The sequence below is a fragment of the Muscardinus avellanarius genome, assembly GCF_963383645.1.
Source record: "Muscardinus avellanarius genome assembly, chromosome: 7".
Taxonomy (NCBI): Eukaryota; Metazoa; Chordata; class Mammalia; order Rodentia; family Gliridae; genus Muscardinus; species Muscardinus avellanarius.
Genome location: NC_137793.1, coordinates 102,972,641 through 102,992,642, shown reverse-complemented (window position 1 = coordinate 102,992,642; position 20,002 = coordinate 102,972,641). Strand labels below are relative to the sequence as shown.

The 20,002-nt window shown below is 37.2% G+C and overlaps 1 protein-coding gene across 4 annotated transcripts in view; it reads right to left on the bottom strand.

Annotated features, from left to right (window-relative positions):
• EDEM3 (ER degradation enhancing alpha-mannosidase like protein 3) overlaps positions 1 to 20,002 on the bottom strand; it is a gene marked incomplete at both ends in the record, with an annotated part of 66,827 nt that overhangs the window by 23,333 nt on the left and 23,492 nt on the right. For all 4 annotated transcript variants that reach the window (XM_080699001.1, XM_080698998.1, XM_080698999.1 and 1 more), the window contains 7 exons: positions 427 to 551; positions 1,043 to 1,126; positions 4,160 to 4,243; positions 4,942 to 5,067; positions 7,000 to 7,097; positions 12,504 to 12,609; positions 14,540 to 14,674. In XM_080699001.1, coding sequence (XP_080555127.1) covers positions 427 to 551; positions 1,043 to 1,126; positions 4,160 to 4,243; positions 4,942 to 5,067; positions 7,000 to 7,097; positions 12,504 to 12,609; positions 14,540 to 14,674 — 758 coding nt within the window. The remainder of the gene's footprint in view (positions 1 to 426; positions 552 to 1,042; positions 1,127 to 4,159; positions 4,244 to 4,941; positions 5,068 to 6,999; positions 7,098 to 12,503; positions 12,610 to 14,539; positions 14,675 to 20,002) is intronic.

Genomic DNA, 20,002 nt, shown 5'->3' with positions numbered 1-20,002 from the left:
CAGACCTTTTTTTTAATATATTTTATTTGAAAACAGGGTCTCACTAAGTTGCTGAAAGCCTCATAAGTAGCTGAGGCTGGCTTCGAACCTGTGATCCTCCTGTCTCATCCTCCCAAGCGCTGGGATTGCAAGCGTGCACCACCACACCTGGCTGGTTTTGATATTTAATAATCATTCACTCCTCTGCTTAAGAACCATTTGAGTACCTATTACATACTAGGCACTATGATAAAAATATAAACCTTTCAAACAATTTAAAATAAGTCTATTCAAGAGAGTTAAAAAAAAAAAACACAATGAACTAAAGTTTCCATCCTCCAATACCCTCTGTAAAAACATTAAGTTCATCTGACTCCTCACAAGTAGCTGTATTTCGTGTTGTGTCAGAGTTACCCTAAAGAAAGGGGATGTTAGCGAATGCTTTACCTGTCCTCGTGACTTCCAGTGCGGACATCCTTCATGGCAGCAAATCCACAAGGCACTCTAGCATACTTATTTAAATTTTCAATAAGTGTTTTCCCTACTTCAAGGTAGTAAGGGTCTCCTGTAGCCTATTAAAAAGGAGAATATAGGTATACATATTATGTTTTATATATTATCATACACCCATTCATTTACCAAGTATTTAATGAGTACTACTCGGTGCCAGGCACTGTACTGGGCCCTGGAATGCATGTCACATAGAACCTTGGTCTGTTTTACAGAGGTTCTTAAACAGCTGAGAAGCTGCTAAACCTCAGTCTTTAGGTGAAATGTCTAATGTCAAAAAGGTTCCTTGACTGAAGAAAGGCAAGAGACATGCTTTAGAACGCAGCTCTAGAATATAAATCTTCTCTTTAAAGGAATGTTTACTTAAATATTTTGAAAGGGCACACAATTTATATGCCAAGTTTTGCACCTTTTCAATGACTTTATGGACTAGATGAATATAAACTGTGATATATTCAACCATTATAACATTAAATACCAGTTTCTATTATTAAAAGTGAGAACGTCAACAGAGAATGGAGGCTAAAAAGCAAAGAAAGGCAAATTATCTTACTTTATATAAGAAGTATGTACTTTCTGCAAATTCTGGCCTTAAAGGATGTTGAGCCCAATGTACCCTGAAATCTGTAGTAAATGCCTGAAAAAAACAACATATAAATTGGCAAAAAATGTGGTTAAAAATAAACAAATAGTTCTAAAATATACAGTAGCACATACAAAGCTATAAGCAGATAAGATTAAAATATCAATCATGATATTATATTCACCTATCAAATATCTCCTTTCACTATTAAAATCTCAATTCATTTTGGCAAAGGCTACTCTTTTTACCAATTAAACAAATTATTTTATTTGTTTTTGTTTTTGTTTTTGGTGGTACTGGGGTTTCTGGAAGCCCTTCTACCTCCGGGCAACACTCCCAGACCTATTTTATATTTTTATTTGGAAACAGGGTCTCTTAAGCCAGCGCGCCTGGCTTTGAACCTGCGCGATCCTCCTGTCTCCGCCTCCCAAGCGCGGGGATTACAAGCGTGCGCCACCATACCTGGCTAAACAAATTATTTTAAATAACCATTTAGGCACTTAGGAAAAGCAGAAAAACTCAGTAATAGAGTAATGAAGTTCAGTAATGCTAGTGCAGGGATCCTCATAGTTCCCCAACTTCCAAACATATTGGCTTGCCACCCCCTCTCAGGGAAAAGAAAATCACCAGTGCCTGCTTGAGTGCTCCCACCGCCCCCTTATTTTACTCAACACCCCCGAATTGTACCCAAACTACAACTACCCGCCAAGATCATTCCAGTGTCTCTCCCCTCAGTGCCCCTCCCAGCAACTCTGCCTGGGAATCCATGGGCAACTGTGTTTTCTTTTTTCTCCTTTTCTCTACCTTTCCCTCTTAATTATTACTTTCACGGTTCTCATATTTCCTTTTAAATTTCTTTAATTGACAAATAAAAACCATATATGTTGTACATGGCACTTTGCTATATGTATACACTGTGGAATGGCTAAGTTAATCTGATTAATATATCCACGACCTAAACACACTTACCAGATTTTTGTGATGAGAACAGTGAAAATGTATTCTCTTAGCTATTCTAAAGTATTTGTGTTTTTATTTTAGTTTTATTTTAGCATATTTTTTCTTTTATAACAACTTTAAATCAATTTGTGGAATGACACAAGAGAATTACTTAAATAATACTCTGAAATTTAATCAAGAACAGAGGCAACTGTATTTTTTTGTTTGTTTGTTTGTTTGTTTGTTTGTTTGTTTTTGTGGGTCTGGGGATGGAACCCAGGGGCATTCAACCTCCAAGCTACACCCTCTGCCCTATTTTTTATTCTTTATTTTGAAATCGGGTCTCACTGAGCTGCAAACGGCCTCACTAAGTAGCTGAGGCTGTCCGCGAACTGCGATCCTGTGGTCTCAGCTTCCTGAAAGCTGGGTTACAAGATTGCACCACAATGCCGGCTGTTTTTTTTGTTGTTGTTGTTTGTTTTTTAAAGAAAGAAAAATAAAAGGAAGTAAATTCCTTATGGAAACCAAGTAACAGTTTCATTTGCAATAGATGTATTTAGTTGAAACATCATTTTATTCTTCATGGATATGAACTTTCTCCAATGCCAAGTCCTACTTACCTGAAGGCTAATAAAACTATATTCTCCCAAACAAATACTTTAGGAAGCATTCTAAGTTGGGGGAATGCTTAGACATTTCACAGATGGTAGTCACAGTCAATAATCAGGGATAGAACAAGGACCAATAAATTTAGAAATCAATAGGGGTACACTTCTGGAAAGCTAAAAAGTATGCTGTTAAAGTCTTATCCTATTAATCTAGTAATAATATTTACTACTAACAACACACATAATATCATGTTAAAAAAAGAAAGAACTGCCGGGCATGGTGGTGCAGACTTGTAATCCCCATGCTTGGGAGGCGGAAACAAGAGGACCACTCAGGTTTGAAGCCAGCAAGGCTGGCTTAAAAGACCCTGTTTCCAAGTAAAAATATAAAATAGGTCTGGGAGTGTAGTCTGGAGGTAGAAGGGTTCCACCCCCAGTACCACAGAAGAAAGAAAGAAAGAAAGAAAGAAAGAAAGAAAGAAAGAAAGAAAGAAAGAAAGAAAGAAAGGAAGGAAGGAAGGAAGAAAGAGAGGGGAAAGGAAAGAAAGGAAAGGAAAGGAAGAAAGAAGCAGCTGGGAGTGGTGGTGCACACTTGTAATCCCAGTATTTGAGAGACTAAGACAGGAGGATCTCAGTTCAAGGGCAGACTCAGCCACTTAGTGAGGCCACCTACAACTTAGTGAGACTGTTTCAAAATAAAAAATAAAATAATAGGGCTGGGGGTGTAGCTTGGAGGTAGAATGTCCCTAGGTTCCATCCCCAGTACTGCAAAAAAAAAAAAAAAAAAAAAAAAATCTCAGTTAACATGAGAAAAACTTGTCATTCTCCAAATTCCCAGTGAGTGTGTGGGACCAGCCAACATATATTTAATGAATATAGTCTTTACCAAACACATCTCAGGAAATAAAGGTGACAAGACATCCCCAGCTGGTACAGGTATACATAAAAGTTAAAATGAGAGAGTTCTAGGGCTAGGGGCACAGCTCAGTAAAGCACTTGCGTAGCACGTGGAAGGCACTGGGACTGATCCCTAACACCACAAAAAAGAAAGACAGATATAATATTGTAATGGCTAGGCTTAAGAAGGGTTGAAAACACAAAGTTCAGATTGTTTTTTACATAAAATTAATAAATATTAGCAAATATTAGCATCAGCCTAAAATTAAGCTTCTACTAATACATAAAAAAAGCAAAAAAAAAATCTGTATAAAAAAAAAAAAAAACTAACCAGGAAAAAATTGATTACAAAAACAAATATTTTGCCAGGCGCGGTGGCGCACGCTTGTAATCCCCGCGCTTGGGAGGCGGAGACAGGAGGATCCCACAAGTTGAAGCCAGCCACACTGGCTTAAGAGACCCTGTTTCCAAATAAAAAAGTATAAAAATTGGTCTGGGAGTGTAGCCCGGAGGTAGACAGGTTTCCAGGAACCCCAGTACCACCAAACAAATAAACAAAAACAAATATTTTGAAGATACCGCTTCCTTTAAATTAGCAATTTATAATATATGTAAATGAAAATTTCAAAGATTGTTTGCTTACCTCTGGTAAAAAATTGTGTTTTTTAATCACCTGATATAACATTTCATGAGTTTCAATAGCAGGTCTAATATCCCCCTTTAAGACCTAGAAGTCAAAAACAGCAAAAATATGAATAAAATATGAGTTAATTTTTTATCTATAATCATTATATAAACAGAACTATGTGTATTAATATAACTTTAGAATGAAACTATATTTTGTCATTCAACTTTAGAGATCATAAACGCACTTAATTTTTTTTTTTTTTTTTTTTTTTTTGGTACTGGGGTTGAAACCCATTCTACCTCCAAGCTACACCCCAGCCCTTTTCCCTTTTTTTTTTTTTTTTAACTTTGAAACAGGATCTTACTAGGTCATTGAGGGTCTTGCTAAGTTGTGAAATCTGGTCTCAAACATGCTATCTTCCTATCTCAGGCTCCCAAGTACTAGGATTACAGGTGTGCAACATCACACCCAGCTGCATTTTCTTTTAATATTAAGAAAAAGCACTTTGCAAGCCGGGCATGGTGGCACACGCTTTTAATTCCAGCATTTGGGAGGCTGAGACCAGAGGATTGCGGTTCACGGACAGCCTCAGCTACTTAGTGAGGCCCTTGCAACTCAGTGAGACCCTGTTTCAAAATAAAGAATAAAAAATAGGACAGGGGGTGTAGCTCGGAGGTCGAATGCCCCTGGGTTCCATCCCCCCAGGCCCGCGAGGAAGGAAGGAAGGAAGGAAGGAAGGAAGGAAGGAAGGAAGGAAGGAAGGAAGGAAGGAAGGAAGGAGCGAGCATTTTGCACACCTGTAAGCCTGGGAAGAAGGCAAGCAGGGCATCCATCCAGGTCCGAGCGTTCAGCATTGGCTTGTGGATGTGCACGTCGAGCAGAAGAGGCGGCTGGCTGATATATCTCATTATGGCATCATAGTGCTGGAAGACGGTGACAATGTATGTGTGAAGGTGGATGAAAAAGATTCCCTAGTCCAAGCACCTCAAACTGCACAGTGAAGCCTATAAACTTCTACTTTTATAAATGATCTCTCATTTATCTATTAACACGGCACTATTTATTTTAGGTTGAAATCCTTCTAAAACATCCATATTCGCCTATGTCCTTTAAGTCAGATGTAGAATACCGGTGACTATGTTTAATATGGGGCTCTGAGGGGAATACGTCTGAACACCCTATTTCCTTTGGGATTAGCCCGTGCTCGGTGTACCTTTCTAACATACGCCCAATGACCTTGGGATCATTAGTTTTCTCCTATAGCCAGGAAGCTCGGTCCCTTCTTAACTAATAGTGTTCTGGCATTCACTACTGCTAAACCCAATCTATTCCCTCTCACTGTCTCTTAGCTTCACTTGTGTGCTCTTAGAGACTCCTCCCTTTCCCTCGATATTTCTCAGTTGAAAAAACAGGAATAGCTATGTTAATGAAACAACAATAAGTAAGCTGTCCCAACTCACCTTCAGAAAATCTTATTACCTAATAAATAATGTGATAGTATTTTATTTTTTATTATATTATTATCATTATTTTACAGAACTAGGGATGGAACCCAGGGGCATTCTACCTCTGAGCTACAACCCCAGCCCTATTTTTTATTCTTTATTTTGAAAAAGGGTCTCACTGAGTTGCAAAGGGCCTAAGTAGTACCTGAGGCTGTCCTTGAACTGCAATCCCCTGTCTCAGCCTCCCAAAAGCTGGAATTCCAGGTGTGCGCCACCACACGCGGCTACGATGGTATGTTTAGAGTATTCAACAGATTACTCACTGGGTCTTTAATAAGTTGTTTTGTTCTTGTTGCTCTGCTAGCTTGTCTGCTACTCACTCACTCTTACTGATTACCTGCCGTCTGTCAAGGCACTGTTCTAATCACTTTATACACATAGCTCATTTAGTCCTCTCAGTAACTCTACAAATACCATACGTTCCCTCAGTCTGCAGATGAGAAATAAAAATAAGCAAGGTTAGTTACTTGCTCACAGTGACAAAGCCTCACTCAGGGCTTAAAGCAGGGCGTGTGCGTGCGTGCGTGCGTGCGTGCGTGTGTGTGTGTGTGTGTGTGTGTGAGAGAGAGACTTCTACCTTCAAGCTACACCGCCAGCCCGTCTTTATTTTTTGTTTTAAAACAGGGTCTCGCCAGGTTGCTGAGTCTCACTACATTGCTGAGGCTGCCCTCAAACCCGCATCCTCCAGCCTCAGCCTTCCACGTACTGCGACACCACTCATAGCTCCTCTCCCATATTTTTAACCATTGCATCATATGTAATATGGGTGAACTGATGTGTGGACAAAGAAAAAAAGGTAAATTATGTTCAAAAAAAGATAGTGATAGAGCGGATGAGTATGCCAAATTAATTTGTTTATTTCAATTACAAAGGCAGTCCAATTCAACAATCCTCTCCCTCTCCCAAAAAACTTAAGCCGGCAGTACTGATCCAGTCTTAATACTATGAACTTGCTTTTGAAATGAATACTCAAGAGTTTCTCTAAGTGTTAAAATGATATACGTTTGGTATGATCAAGGGCTAGACCAAACTTCCAAGATTTCAAACAGAATTGGAATCCAACAAAAAAAGCTAGCTGTAACTTATTCTAAAAATTTCTCTTCCTTATAGAAAAGATCAAACTTTAATCTACATATTTTATCACTTATTGGTGGATTAAAACAAAATTACTTTGTGTACTTATTTTTTGGAATGTATGTAGCTTTTACTTTGTCCCTTTCCAATATCAGGGAATACTAATAAAAATCTACTATAGATTTTTAAAAATTATTTTTAGTCACTCAGGTAATTTTCTATTAAAATCTGGACTCAAATGAATCAACTATAGAATACAAAATTAGATCAACTTACTGTATTAAATCTTTCCAGAAAACTGTCATCTCCAAGCAAGACATAGGCTTTCAACAGATACTCATAATATGAATCAATCCCTGCTCCAACTCCACTATCTATAGAAAATACATATAAATATAATCTTTCATTAAACAAGTCTGGATAATTATAGAGTACAAATGAGGATACTAATACACCAATAAAAATAGTCTAAACATGATACTGTTTAAAGTAAAAAATATACATTTACAGAAATATTTACCCTATTATGTGAATAATAGTTCCCTTGCTATAACTGTTTGCTACTTTGCAAAATTGGTTACAAAGGTCTTATTTAAAAATGAGATATTAGAAAAGATAAATAGAGGATAGAAGTACAAGTGAAAATTATTTAGGTAACAGGAATTGAAAACAAATAAAAATGAAGATAATACCTTTAAAATGTTATTTTTAGGAATCAAAAAGAAAGATCTGAATTGAAAGGGCCCACATAGTATCAAAGGAGAAACAGGAAAACCTATACTGAGAATTAGAATGACACGTTAAAAAATTTCTCCTAGTTTTTGATATTTATAATCCTCTAAAAAGAGTGAAGATCACATATAAAGGCATAAATATAAGAATGAGATGACATTTTTTAAACAAGATGTAAGAATAGAGTTATAATTCTAAAAATCTGAGGGAAAATACCTTAAACAAAAAATTACATACAACCAAATATAAACCCACAATAAAACAACTGTTAGGCATATAAGGTCCCAGCATATAAGGTTCCTGCTGAACAGTCTGGGATAAAATTCAATCCTTTCTGCAGGAGACTGATTTCAGTATTCCGTATCCTCAAGTCTCTTATGTAAACGGTATAGAATCTGATAGAACTTATGCTCATCCTCCCATTTTCTTTAAATCATCTCTAGGTTACTTATACCAAATACAATGTAAACAATACGTAAATTATTGTTATACTACACTGTTTAAGAAATAAGGACAAGAAAAAAGTACAGATACAACTTTTTTCTGAATACTTTTAATCCACAGTTGGTTGAATCTGTGGAAGCAGAACCTACAGGTGGAAGGTGTGACTATTTATTTATTTATTTATTTATTTATTTATTTACTTTTGGTACCATGGATTGAACCACAGGGCATTCTACCTCCGAGCTACACCCCCCAGCAATATTTTATTTTTTATTTTGAAACAGAGTCTCATTAAGTAGCCGAGGCTGGTGGAGAACCTGCGATCCTCCTGTCTCAGCCTCTCAAGTACTGGGATTACAAGTCAGTTCAAGTCTGACCTTATTAAATAAGAAGACAAACCCAGATGTTATAAACGGCATACAAAGTACAAGTAAATTTCTTAATAAAGTTTGTTATCTTTAAATAAAAAGAGATGGAGAAAAGACAAAAAAAGAATCCTCTTAAGACCAAGAGAAAAAAAGAAAAAACATATTGATAAGAACTAAATACTGATGCAATATCAGTGTAACGGGATAAAGGATGAGGTAGAGGGAGACAAAGGGGTGGGAGAGCGTACTAAAGTTTATGTTTTTAGAAGGTAGATAGAGGTATCAATTAAAATGTAACCCAGAAAAGTGGGGCATACTGAAATAACATTAAAGTGGTACAAATAAGTCCAAATGCATTAAAATATCAATAGATGTAGATGAACTAAACTCACAATTAAAAGACAAAGACTCATATAATGGACTTAAGGATGTATAAATTTTACAAAAGACACACTTAGAGCATAAGCAGTTGCAAAGACTGAAAGTAAAAACAGAGAAAGTTATATCAAGCAAGTGCTATGCAAGATAAAGTGGATGCAGCTACATAACTATCAGATAAAATATATTTTCAGACAAAAGTATTGTAAGAAATGGAGAGGGTCACTCTATGAATGGCAGAGGGTTCAAATAAAAAGAGGGAGCCATTTCAAATTAATGCACCCAATAGAATATATAATGCAAAAACAACTACAGAAAAACCATTTCTGGAAATGTCATCTACCTGTCCTAATTCTTGGTTTTTGTGTGTGTGGTACTGGGAATGGAACCCAGTTGCCTTCTACCTCTGGGCTACACATCCTGTGTGGTACTGGGAATGGACCCAGTTGCTTTCTACCTCTGGGCTACACATCCAGACCTACTTTGTATTGTATTTGGAAACAGGGTCTCACTACATTGCTGAGAGCCTCCCTCCCTGAGCAGCTGAGGCTGGCTCGGACCTACACAACCCTCCTGTCTCAGCCTCCCAAGTACTGGGATGACAAGTGTGTGCCTCCATGCCTGGCTACCTGGGCTAATTCTTAAACAGTCAAGCAAGCAGAAAATAATTAGGATCTATACATTACTAGTACCTAAGCAAACTGAGATAATTTTATATGCAACTTGGAAAAAAAGTATTTTTCCTTAAGTATATGTAGAACATTTACAAAAACTGACCAAATTTTAGACAACAAAGAATACTTCAATAAATTTCAAAGGGCAGGTGTCACACAGATCATAAGTATCATATATATATAACATATATACCACTGAACTATAAATACCACAAAAAGTTTTAAATGTTTTTCCCATATTTGTAAAATGGAAGACACCTCTAAAATCTCAAAGAAAAGAGAAATCTATAATCAGTTTTGCCTCATATTCCAAACACAAATCAACTGAAGATGGTTTATAATTTTCAACATCAATAACAAAACTTTAAAACTCATAATTCCAAAGTATCCCTTAGACCTCTGATCAATAAGATTCTTAAATAAGACAAAACCATATTGACCATAAAAGCAAATTTAGAAATTTGACTGCATCAAAAATTATAAAGGAGCCAGGCGTGGTAGCGCACGCTTGTAATCCCCGCGCTTGGGAGGCGGATCGCGCAGGTTCAAAGCCAGCCTCAGCTACTTAGTGAGGCTCTCAGCAACTTAGTGAGACCCTGTTACCAAATAAAATATAAATAGGTCTGGGAGTATAGCCCAGAGGTAGAAAGCCCCTGGTTTCCACCCCCAGTACCACACACACAAAAAAAAAATTACAAAGGACTTAAATGAAAGGATAAGTCATAAACTGGAAGAAGATACATGCAATATACAAAGTTCAAAGAGAATTAGTATCAAAACTACAAAAAGAAACTTACAAATAATTTTCTTTTAAAAATCACACATGAACCCAACATCAAATGGATGATGTAACTCAAAAATAAAGAAATATATGTTGCCAATAAATATGAAGACATGTTCAAAGTCATTAGTGATCAAGAAAACACAAGTCAACTCATAACAGGATAATATTTTTATACTCATTTGTTTGACAAAATCCTTAAAAGTCTGATAATATACAGGGTTGGAGAGGATGCCAATCCAGAGTATCATGTATGTTGCTAGTGAAAGTATATAATGGCAAAATAACGTTAGAAAATAATTTGACATTATCTCCTAAAACTCAACAGGAATTTACACTATGACCTAAAAATTATATTCCTGCATATAGAGCCAAGAAAAACTCTTGCACATGTACAACTGGAGTAACTACAAAAATATTCACAACACTACTTATCACAATAGCAAAATCCTACAAACAACTTGAATGCCTATTATTCAGGGTTTATTAGTTCAACAAAATAACAAAAAGTAAAATAAAAATTACAACTTCATGCAACAATATACTTAAGTCTTAGCAACATAATATTAATTGAAAAAACTCAAAAGGATGCATACAATATAATATACTGTAATAAAGTTTATACTTTTTGAGAATATATATAGAGATGTAATACAACTTTACTGAATGGAAATAAAATGATCAACATAAGAATGGTTACTTCGGCTGGGAAGAGGCAAAGGTGAGGAGAATCAAGGACCATGTGAGCAGCATAGTGTCAGGAAAGCTGCTATTGTAATGAATGGTTCATTAGTGGTGCTTATTAAAATGACTAAATAAGATGGCCCATGGACCAATGACAAGAGCATCTGCATATGTCAAAGATTATGACTAATTCAAATTAATTATGGTTAATTAATTCATACCTAAGGTCCAACATGAGTTAAGGAAAAAATTATAGAGCTCTGAAGCCAGTATTCAGATCTCTTTCATGAACCATTTAGATAAAACTTAGAAAAAAATAGTAATACTAAATGAAGGTAACAATTTTATTTTAATATGATCTGGTTAATAATTATATCATTTATTTAAGTATAGAGAATAATTTTATATATATAAATAACCCTTTTGGAAAACATATATATATAAATATAAATAAATATATATATAAATAACCCTTTTGGAAAACATGGGAATGTATAAAAAAGATAATTCATTAGACATATCATAATACATTTTCCTTCTTTGATTCTCTATAGGGGTGTTTTAAATTTTATTTTAAATTTTGTATTAGTATACCTAAATTGTGCAGAGTGGTGGGGTCTGTTGTTACATATCTGCACATATATAAAAACACACTTTGATCAATCTCACTCCCCACTGCCCCCCCACTCTCTCCCTGTCAACCTAATGGTCACCTTTCTACTTCTACAGTGAGGTCTTTTATAAACATAAAATTACATTTTTTTTTTTTTGTACTGGGTATTGAACCCAGGGGCTTTCAACCTCTACTACACTTCTAGCCCCATTTTATTTTTTATTTGAAAACAGACCCTCAGTACGTTGCTGAGACTGGCCTTGAACCTGTGGTTTTCCTATCTCAACCTCCCAAATACCAGGATTACAAACACGCATTACCACACCCGACAAAATTATATTCTTTGCCAGGCATGGTGGCGCATACTTGTAATCCCCGTTCTTGGGAGGCGGAGACAGGAGGATCGTGCAGGTACGAAGCCAGCCTCGCTGGCTTAAGAGACGCTGTTTCCAAATAAAAATATAAAAATAGGTCTGGGAGTATAGCCCAGAGGTAGAAGGGCTTCCAGGAACCCTAGTAACACCAAAAAAAAAAAAAAAAAAAAAAAATTATATTCTTTATATAATATGACATCCTATTTGTTTATATAACACTACTATATGTTTCATTCCCTACTTCCAAATTATTTTAATAACTTAATATTCCAGGATTGATATAAAATAATTTTCTTGGCTTTTGATGGTCACTTCAACTATTTTCCAATTTCCCAGTATTATAAATTATGTGATGAACATCTTTGGAAACAATTTTCTCTAGTTTGTACTATTTCCTCAGGCTACATTCCCAGAAGTAAAATCATTGCTCAAAAGGACCCTGTCACATCAGTGAGCACCTCATAATAAGTATAGGCCAGGCCAGAATAAAAAAATCAGGCTAGGGGTGTAGCTCAGAGGTTGAATGCCCCTGGGTTCCATCCCCAGTACCACATTAAAAAAAATAATAAATTAATTATAGTGATTCATCTATACCCTGGACCTGTAAAGCTATACCCACTAAGCTGGGGAATAGTATATTATCCCAATGATTATTTTCACAGATGAAAAGCTTTTATTTCCCAGCCACTATGAGGATGTGAAGGTTTGATTTTAAAAGCCCACCTTACGTACCTTTCCGCACCCAGTCTCCAGTATGAATATTGATAGTCACACCCACTAAATTACTACTTCGTTGTCTTTTTTCCCAGAGAAAATCAAGAGCTTTTCTTGCATATTCCTATAATTAAGAAAGGAAAGCATACTTGGAGAACTGCATGTCTTTGGCAAAAAGAAAACAAACAAAAATCAAAAGCCTATGGATATTTTAAGAATTAAGTAAAATCTCCAAGATAATCATTTGTAACTCTTATCTTGTCTGTTTCCTTGTCGGTCTAGTTAAGAAGGATTCCAAAAATGCTATTTAATGGCAGTGGTCTTGCTCTGAGAACATCCATTTTTAGCTACTCTTTCGGTACAGGTTCAAATTCAGACATTATTAAATTATATTAATCACAGGCATAATTAAATGCACAACAGTAATTTCTGTCACCCACGAGGAGTGCTGGTGCACACCTGTAATCCCAGTGTCTTAAAAATGGCCCTGGGTTCAATCCCCACTTTTAAAATAAAACAAAATTTATCACTTAAATACAAGGTGAAAACCTCTCAGAGACTCATATTTTGAATCTGGAAGAGAATTTCAAAGCTGGTGTGCTCTCTTGGCAAAAGTAATTTCTGGTTCTACTTCTGATCACTGAGCTGTATCCCTAGACCTTTCATCCTTTATTTATCATGAGATAGGGTCTCATGAAGTTGCCCAAGGTGGCCTCTGATTTGCAGTCCTTCTGCCTTACCCTCAAGAGTAGCTGGGATTACAGATGTGCACCATCATACCCAGTCAGATCCTCCTTGTTAAATGATATATAACTTTGGCAGTAACAAGTTAGTAAATCAACTAGATTACTAAATCTTTATTTGGTAATACCAAACTTATAACCCTATAATAACATTTTCTTTCATTCATTTATTTTTATCCACTAGAAACTAAATTAAAATAATCTGATCAAATTCTTGGCTTTGGATAAAAAGATGTTACAAAATATAAAAGCAAAGAAAATACACAGACAAGTAGCCCAAGGTCATGTGTTAGAAAAAGAAAGTGCTTTAACTACTGCACTCCAAAGGCAGGCTTAAGGAGATTTTTTTTTTTTTTTTTTTTTTTTTTTTGGTGGTACTGGGGTTCCTGGAAGCCCTTCTACCTCCGGGCTACACTCCCAGACCTATTTTTACATTTTTATTTGGAAACAGGGTCTCCTAAGCCAGCGCGCGCGGCTGGCTTCGAACCTGCGCGATCCTCCTGTCTCTGCCTCCCAAGCGCGGGGATTACAAGCGTGCGCCACCACGCCCGGCAGATTTATTTTTTTTAATGTGATACATAGCTAGACCCAAACCAAGTGAGTGGGGGATCTTACACCAGCCTTCCGGTAAATGAATATAATATTCTTGTGAAGTAAACAAATTCACAGACCAGATTTTTTAATCAAGACTTAAAAGAAAAAATTTCACTGTGTTTTAAAAAATTAGTGACAGTTTCGGGAATCCAACTAATCATTTGGAAGTCTAACAAATAAAACATAGACAAAAGATATTTCAAAAAAGACATTTATGATGTCAAGGAGCTGTCAAATTTATATATAGCTAAATAATCTAAAGAATAAAACTAAAATTTTACTTTGTAAGCAAAATGCACAAACTGCAAAACTGGACTTAAAATAGCTGCCTCCCAATGACTTCTGTTTTGAAAAATTAGAAATTATGTAATGAGCCTGGCATAGTGGTGCATGCCTTATAATCCTAGTACTTGAGAAGCTGAGATGGAAGGAATGCAGGTTTGAGGCAACAACTTAACAAGACCCTCAGCAACTTAATAAGACTCTGTTTCAAAATAAAAAATGAAATAGGTTGAGGTTTTAGCTCAAACATAGAATGCCCCTGGGTTCAATCCTTAGTACACAAACAAACAAACCAGGTAGTGGAACTTAGATAAAAAGTTCACTAAAAAAACAGCAATCCTCCAACTGATGGGATCTTAAGAGTTAAGCTATGGAAGACAAATAAAAGTTAGTTATGCCCAACACCCAGAAGTCCAAAGAGAAGAAAAGGCAAACCTCAAATACTGTTGCTCCTGTGAATCGACTTAAAGCAGCAAACTCGAGGATCAAGGTGCCCGCACACGCGGTACAGGTGTCGGTCTCGGTTCCTGTCCGAGCCTCCGGTTTTCTGATGCCAAACTTCAAATTAATCTAAAAATAACCAGAAGATTATCATCAGCAAATATCAAGAGATAGGAGATTTCTGAAGTTACTTATTTTTCCCTTTTTTGGGGGGTACTGGGGATGGAACCCCCCGGCATCTACCTCCGAGCTACACCCCCAGCCCTATTTTTTATTCTTTATTTTGAAACAGGGTCTCAGTCATTGCAAAGGGCCTCACTAAGAAGCTGAGGCTCTAGGCGAACTGCGATCTTCCTGTCTCAACCTCCCAAATGCTGAGATAACAAGCGTGAGCCATCATGCTCAACTTGAAGTTATATTTCAATCCAGATATTTTATCAAATCATGAAAATTATAACTTATTATTTCATAAATTCAACCTAATGACTTATGCGACTTTCTAATTAACATCTAGGAAAATGTACTCTAAGAACATAATATTCATGAGGCAAATAAATTTTCTTTTAGTCCCTTGATGATGCCAAAATGCAGCATCACTGAAATAATTACCCAGAGGATGCACCTTTCCAATAATTCTGCTCTCTGAACAGTATGAGCTAGTTAGTACAAACATAAAAGAATACAAAAGCCTTAAAAGAAAGTCGGTTTAATGGAGAATTTGTGAAAAAGCTGTACTATATTAAATAGTTCTTCATAGAAAAAAAAACTTTAAAGTATGTATTTGAAGAGATTAAACTTTTCTTCACATGTTTTAAAAGTTTTGAGATACACAGTACTCTGCCTTTCTGGCAGGCCTAATAACACAAGAAAATTGCTTTTCAGGGGAATATTTCTTTTGTAATTCAAACATAACAAATTCAGGTATAAACCTGAATTAACTAGAATCAAACTGATGAAAATTAAGATGTTTTCCAGCAATCTAAGTAAATCAGCCAAAAGAAAACAAATGCCAAAGAATTAGCATAATAAAAAGATTCAAATACAAAATGTCTTGTACATGTCTCCTATCAAGAGAAGCTCAAATGAACTTAAACTTCAATTTATCTGCAGAAAGTAGTGAGTACGCCTAGTATCTTAACAGTGTCCAATGAACACATTCTTGGCACTTCTAAACAAATACCCACTCAACAATAAACAGTAAAATGTGAGGCATGGGGAGTGGGACGCCATGCCGTCTTCAGTACTCAGCACCCTTGCTCGCCTCACCGCTAGAATGTCACTGAGGTGTTTCCATGGGCTACTTGCTGGCAGACCGCCCCATCTCCACCCAATGAGAACTCTTTCCCACTGGCATCTCTGGAAGGCTGACTACGCTTGGTAGTCCTGCACCATCACAAGGGCAGGAAGTATCCCCCGCCTTCTTATGCTGCCTACATCTCTCCCTATCGATAGATCTGAAGTTGAACTGATGTTAAAATGAAGCAATCCTCAATAGTAGATATAATTTCACTAATTACACAAAGGTAATATATAATAACGTCTATATATATTTGGAACAATAACTAACAGTGAAAATTATTTTTCTGATTGGTTGTATTAATTACTAGTCAACTGATCAATATTTACCTCAAAAATATCTACCTCAAAAATTTAATTACTTAATATGTAACAGATATTATAGTAAGATACAAAGAAACAGATCCTTGTCTTTAATAAGGAGAGTAAAATCTAGACAGAGAAAACAAGACAAATATGTAAATAGAGAAGCAGGGGAAAGTCATAAACAAGTGCCAAACAAAAGAAACTGACCAAAAAAAAAAAGGAGCTAAAATTCAAATGAGGAATTATCAAGTGATTGGGGGTAGTTGTAAAAATGGTAGAATCCAGGGAGTGGTCACGAGAAAGCCAAAACAAAACAGAAAAGCATAAACATTTATATCCTGCTTTTAGTATCTTTTCCCTTAAAAAGGGGAGGGGAGTACAGGAAACACTTGGAATCATTAAAGTTTTAGCACATTAAAAATATTTTAGACGTCTATATACTGAACTATAGCCTTTACTATCCCAAGATGATTGCTACAAATTATGCGAAAGAAGTATTAATACAACTACCTCTACTACTGTGATCATTTCAGTCTTGTACCCTGAACATAAGTCGTATTAAGCAATTTTTAAGTTCAAAACCAGGATACAAGCCGGGCAGGTGGCGCACGCTTGTAATCCCAGCATTTGGGAGGATGAGACCGGAGGATCGCAGTTCGTGGACAGCTTCAGCTACTTAGTGAGGCCTTTTGCAACTCAGTGAGACCCGGTTTCAAAATAAAGAATAAAAAATAGGGCAGGGGGTGTGGTTTGAAGGTTGAATGCCCCTGGGTTCCATCCCCAGACCTGCAAAAAAAAAAAAAAAAAAAAAAAACAGCATACACTTCTACCCATAGGAAACACTGCCATCTCCACAAAAGAGTTAAAAAAAAAAAAAAAGAATTTAATAAGCATTCTCTGTTGACATCTGATCTAGAAGCTGGAAAGTTCCCATCTTCTTGATGAGGCCTCCAATACATGAACACAGAGAAGATACTGGTAGGAGCACCCATTTACTACTGTAGACATAAGAAAAAGTCGCTTATTGCTCTATTCACTTGAAAGGCTCAAGACAAAAAGATAAAAGTAAAATAAAGGTTTTGTATTTAGAAGGAATGTATTTATTTTATTTTTTGCAGGTCTGGGGATTGATCCCAGGGGCATTCAACCTCCGAGCTACACCTCCTGCCCTATTTTTTATTCTTTATTTTGAAACAGGGTCTCACTGAGTTGCAGAGGGCCTCACTAAGTAGCTGAGGCTGTCCACGAACTGCGATCCTCCTGTCTCAGCCTCCCGAATGCTGGGATTACAAGCATGCGCCACCTCGCCCGGCTTTTGGAACGAATTTCAACTTTATTCCTACAGATCTTGCATTCCTGAGAGTCGCCAAGTGGCTTTCAAAAAGGGCACTTTTTCATTGAAATATAAAAGAATAAATTACCTACATTACTTTAACCTACATTTTCTATTTGTTATAATGGAAAGTCCTTAAAATAAGTACAAATCATAATGTGAGTCGTATCACTCCTGTATTTTATGCATAGTCACCTACTAAGCTTCAGCATGAGAGCTTATCTGAAAAGCTGGCCAGTTGCCTTTAACTAACATGGACAAGGTTTATATGTGACTTTAAAAAATGACCATTAACTCTTACAACACTTAGTCCAGCAAAATTTTCTGGGCTTAGAACATTAATGTGACTTCTAGAAATTATGCATGTTATCTAAAATTCATTACAAAACTTTTCATGGGCAAAAGTAGTTATTTACTATGAGTATAGAAGAAAGGATGGGAAGCCAATTATGTTCCCCCATAGCCCTCTTCTAAAAAATAATTTTAAAAATTTCTTAAGGAACAAGAAAATAAAAGTAGCCAGACAGAGTGGCACATGCCTTTATTCTCAGCCTCTTGGGAGGCTGAGACAAGATCACAAGTCCAAGGCCAACCTGGGCACCTTAGTGAGACGGCCGGGACGCAGCTCAGTGGTGGCGCGCCGCTGCGTTCCCTCCCAGCCCCTCCCTCGTGTGCACGTGTGCACGTGCACTTCAGCTGCTACAGTGCTCACAGTCTCTTCTATTTCAATCCCCTGCCTGCTTCGCATGTTAGGCCAAAGTAAAGAAATGCCAGAGTCTTCAAAATTCACCACCTCTATGAGAAAAATTAGAAATATTAACTAAAAGTAAATTCCGTTAAGTAAATGTTTATATATTGTATAAAAACAAATATATATTATTTTAAACTCCTTCTAATTTTAATAAACTAAAAAAAAGATTAATAAAGTTTGCTATACTAATAAGCAAAGAGAGTCACATTTAAAATGATCCCATTTTTCCTCACAAAATTGGCAAAAAAAAAAGACAATATACAGTGTTGATAACAGTACAGTGGCACATGCACTTTTATGTAACACTGAGGAAGTTTAAAAAGAATCTTTCTGGGGAAAAACTCACATTAGGTACCCAAAGTCTTAAAAGCCTCCCCTACTCTGATTTTCTCCTGCAGTAGTTTATCCTGAAGAATGTGTAGAAACATGTAGAGAAGAATGCTCACACCACTATCTATGATATCAAAACCTGGAAACTCAAATAATACAAGGTTTAATTCTAGTCCATTTCAGTAAAGAAAAGCGCTGCCATAACCCGTAAGTTGATGGGAAGATCAGTGGGATGTGAGCTCCAGTGTGAAAAGCACTTAGCCTTTATCACACTATGTTACGTAGTCAGAGATGGCTTTTTCTGGCTGGTACCAGGGATTGAACTCAGGAGCATTCTAACTCTGAGCTACACCCCCCCAGCCCTATTTTAGTTTTTATTTTGAAACAAGGCCTTACTAAGTTGCAGAGGGCCTGGCTAAGTTGCTAACACTGTCTGTAACCCTGAGATTCTCCTGTCTCAGCCTCCCAAGTACTGAGATTACAGGCATGTGCCACAATGCCCAGCCAGAGACGACTTCTTGATAGGAAAAACGGTAGAGAGCTTATGCTAGGTAACAGAGACGGCAGGTCTAAGAGCATGGAGTAAACCAAACCAGGGGCAACGCTAGGGAGTGTCTGGCTAAATGGAAAAAGGCTGAACTGGTTAGCGGGTCTGAGACAGCATCAGTCTGCTGGCCGACGATAAAGAATCCTCAACGTTAAAGGACACTCAACCTGATAGGGAGAGTCACTAAAACTGAAGGGAATTCAGGGAAAGTGTCAGTCACACTAGTTTTCAGCGTGCTCTGAATCACAAAGCAGAGAGAAGAGTGAGCGAGGTCCTCACAGAGCTTGGGAATGAAATGATACTCTCCAAAAGCTCAGGAGTGATGAGAGGGGGACGCCGTGGCACACGGCGATGGCTGCGGCGCCCCATGGGACGGGGAGCGCAGTGGGGACAGGAGAGGAGTTAACCGGAGCGACAGCCCTCCAGTCCTCAGCGGCTCCTCCCTTGTCTCTAAACGTAAAGTTTTCTCAGAGGAAAAAATAACAACGCCAGCCCCCAGCTGACTGCGCGACCAGCTCTCCTTAACCACTAACACAGAGGAAATCCCCAAATAAGTGGCCCGCGCCTACTTGAACCTACGGAGTCCTTCTTGCCCCGTTAATCTACCACACGACGTCCTCTCAGGCCGACTGCACCCAGTTCTCCAGTGTTCTAGAAGGGTGTGTGTGTGTGTGTGCGTGTGTGAGAGACACTGGCAATCAAACCCAGGACGCCTCACAGGTATGCTAGGTCTACCGCTGAGCTCAACCTCAGCTTCCAACCTTTTCTTTTTAATTTTATTTTGAGACAGGACCTTGCCAATTTCCCCAGCGTGGTCTTAAACTTGTGATCCTCCTGCCTCAACCTCCTGAGTAGCTGGGATTACAAACATGCTGCTACTATACCCACAACCTC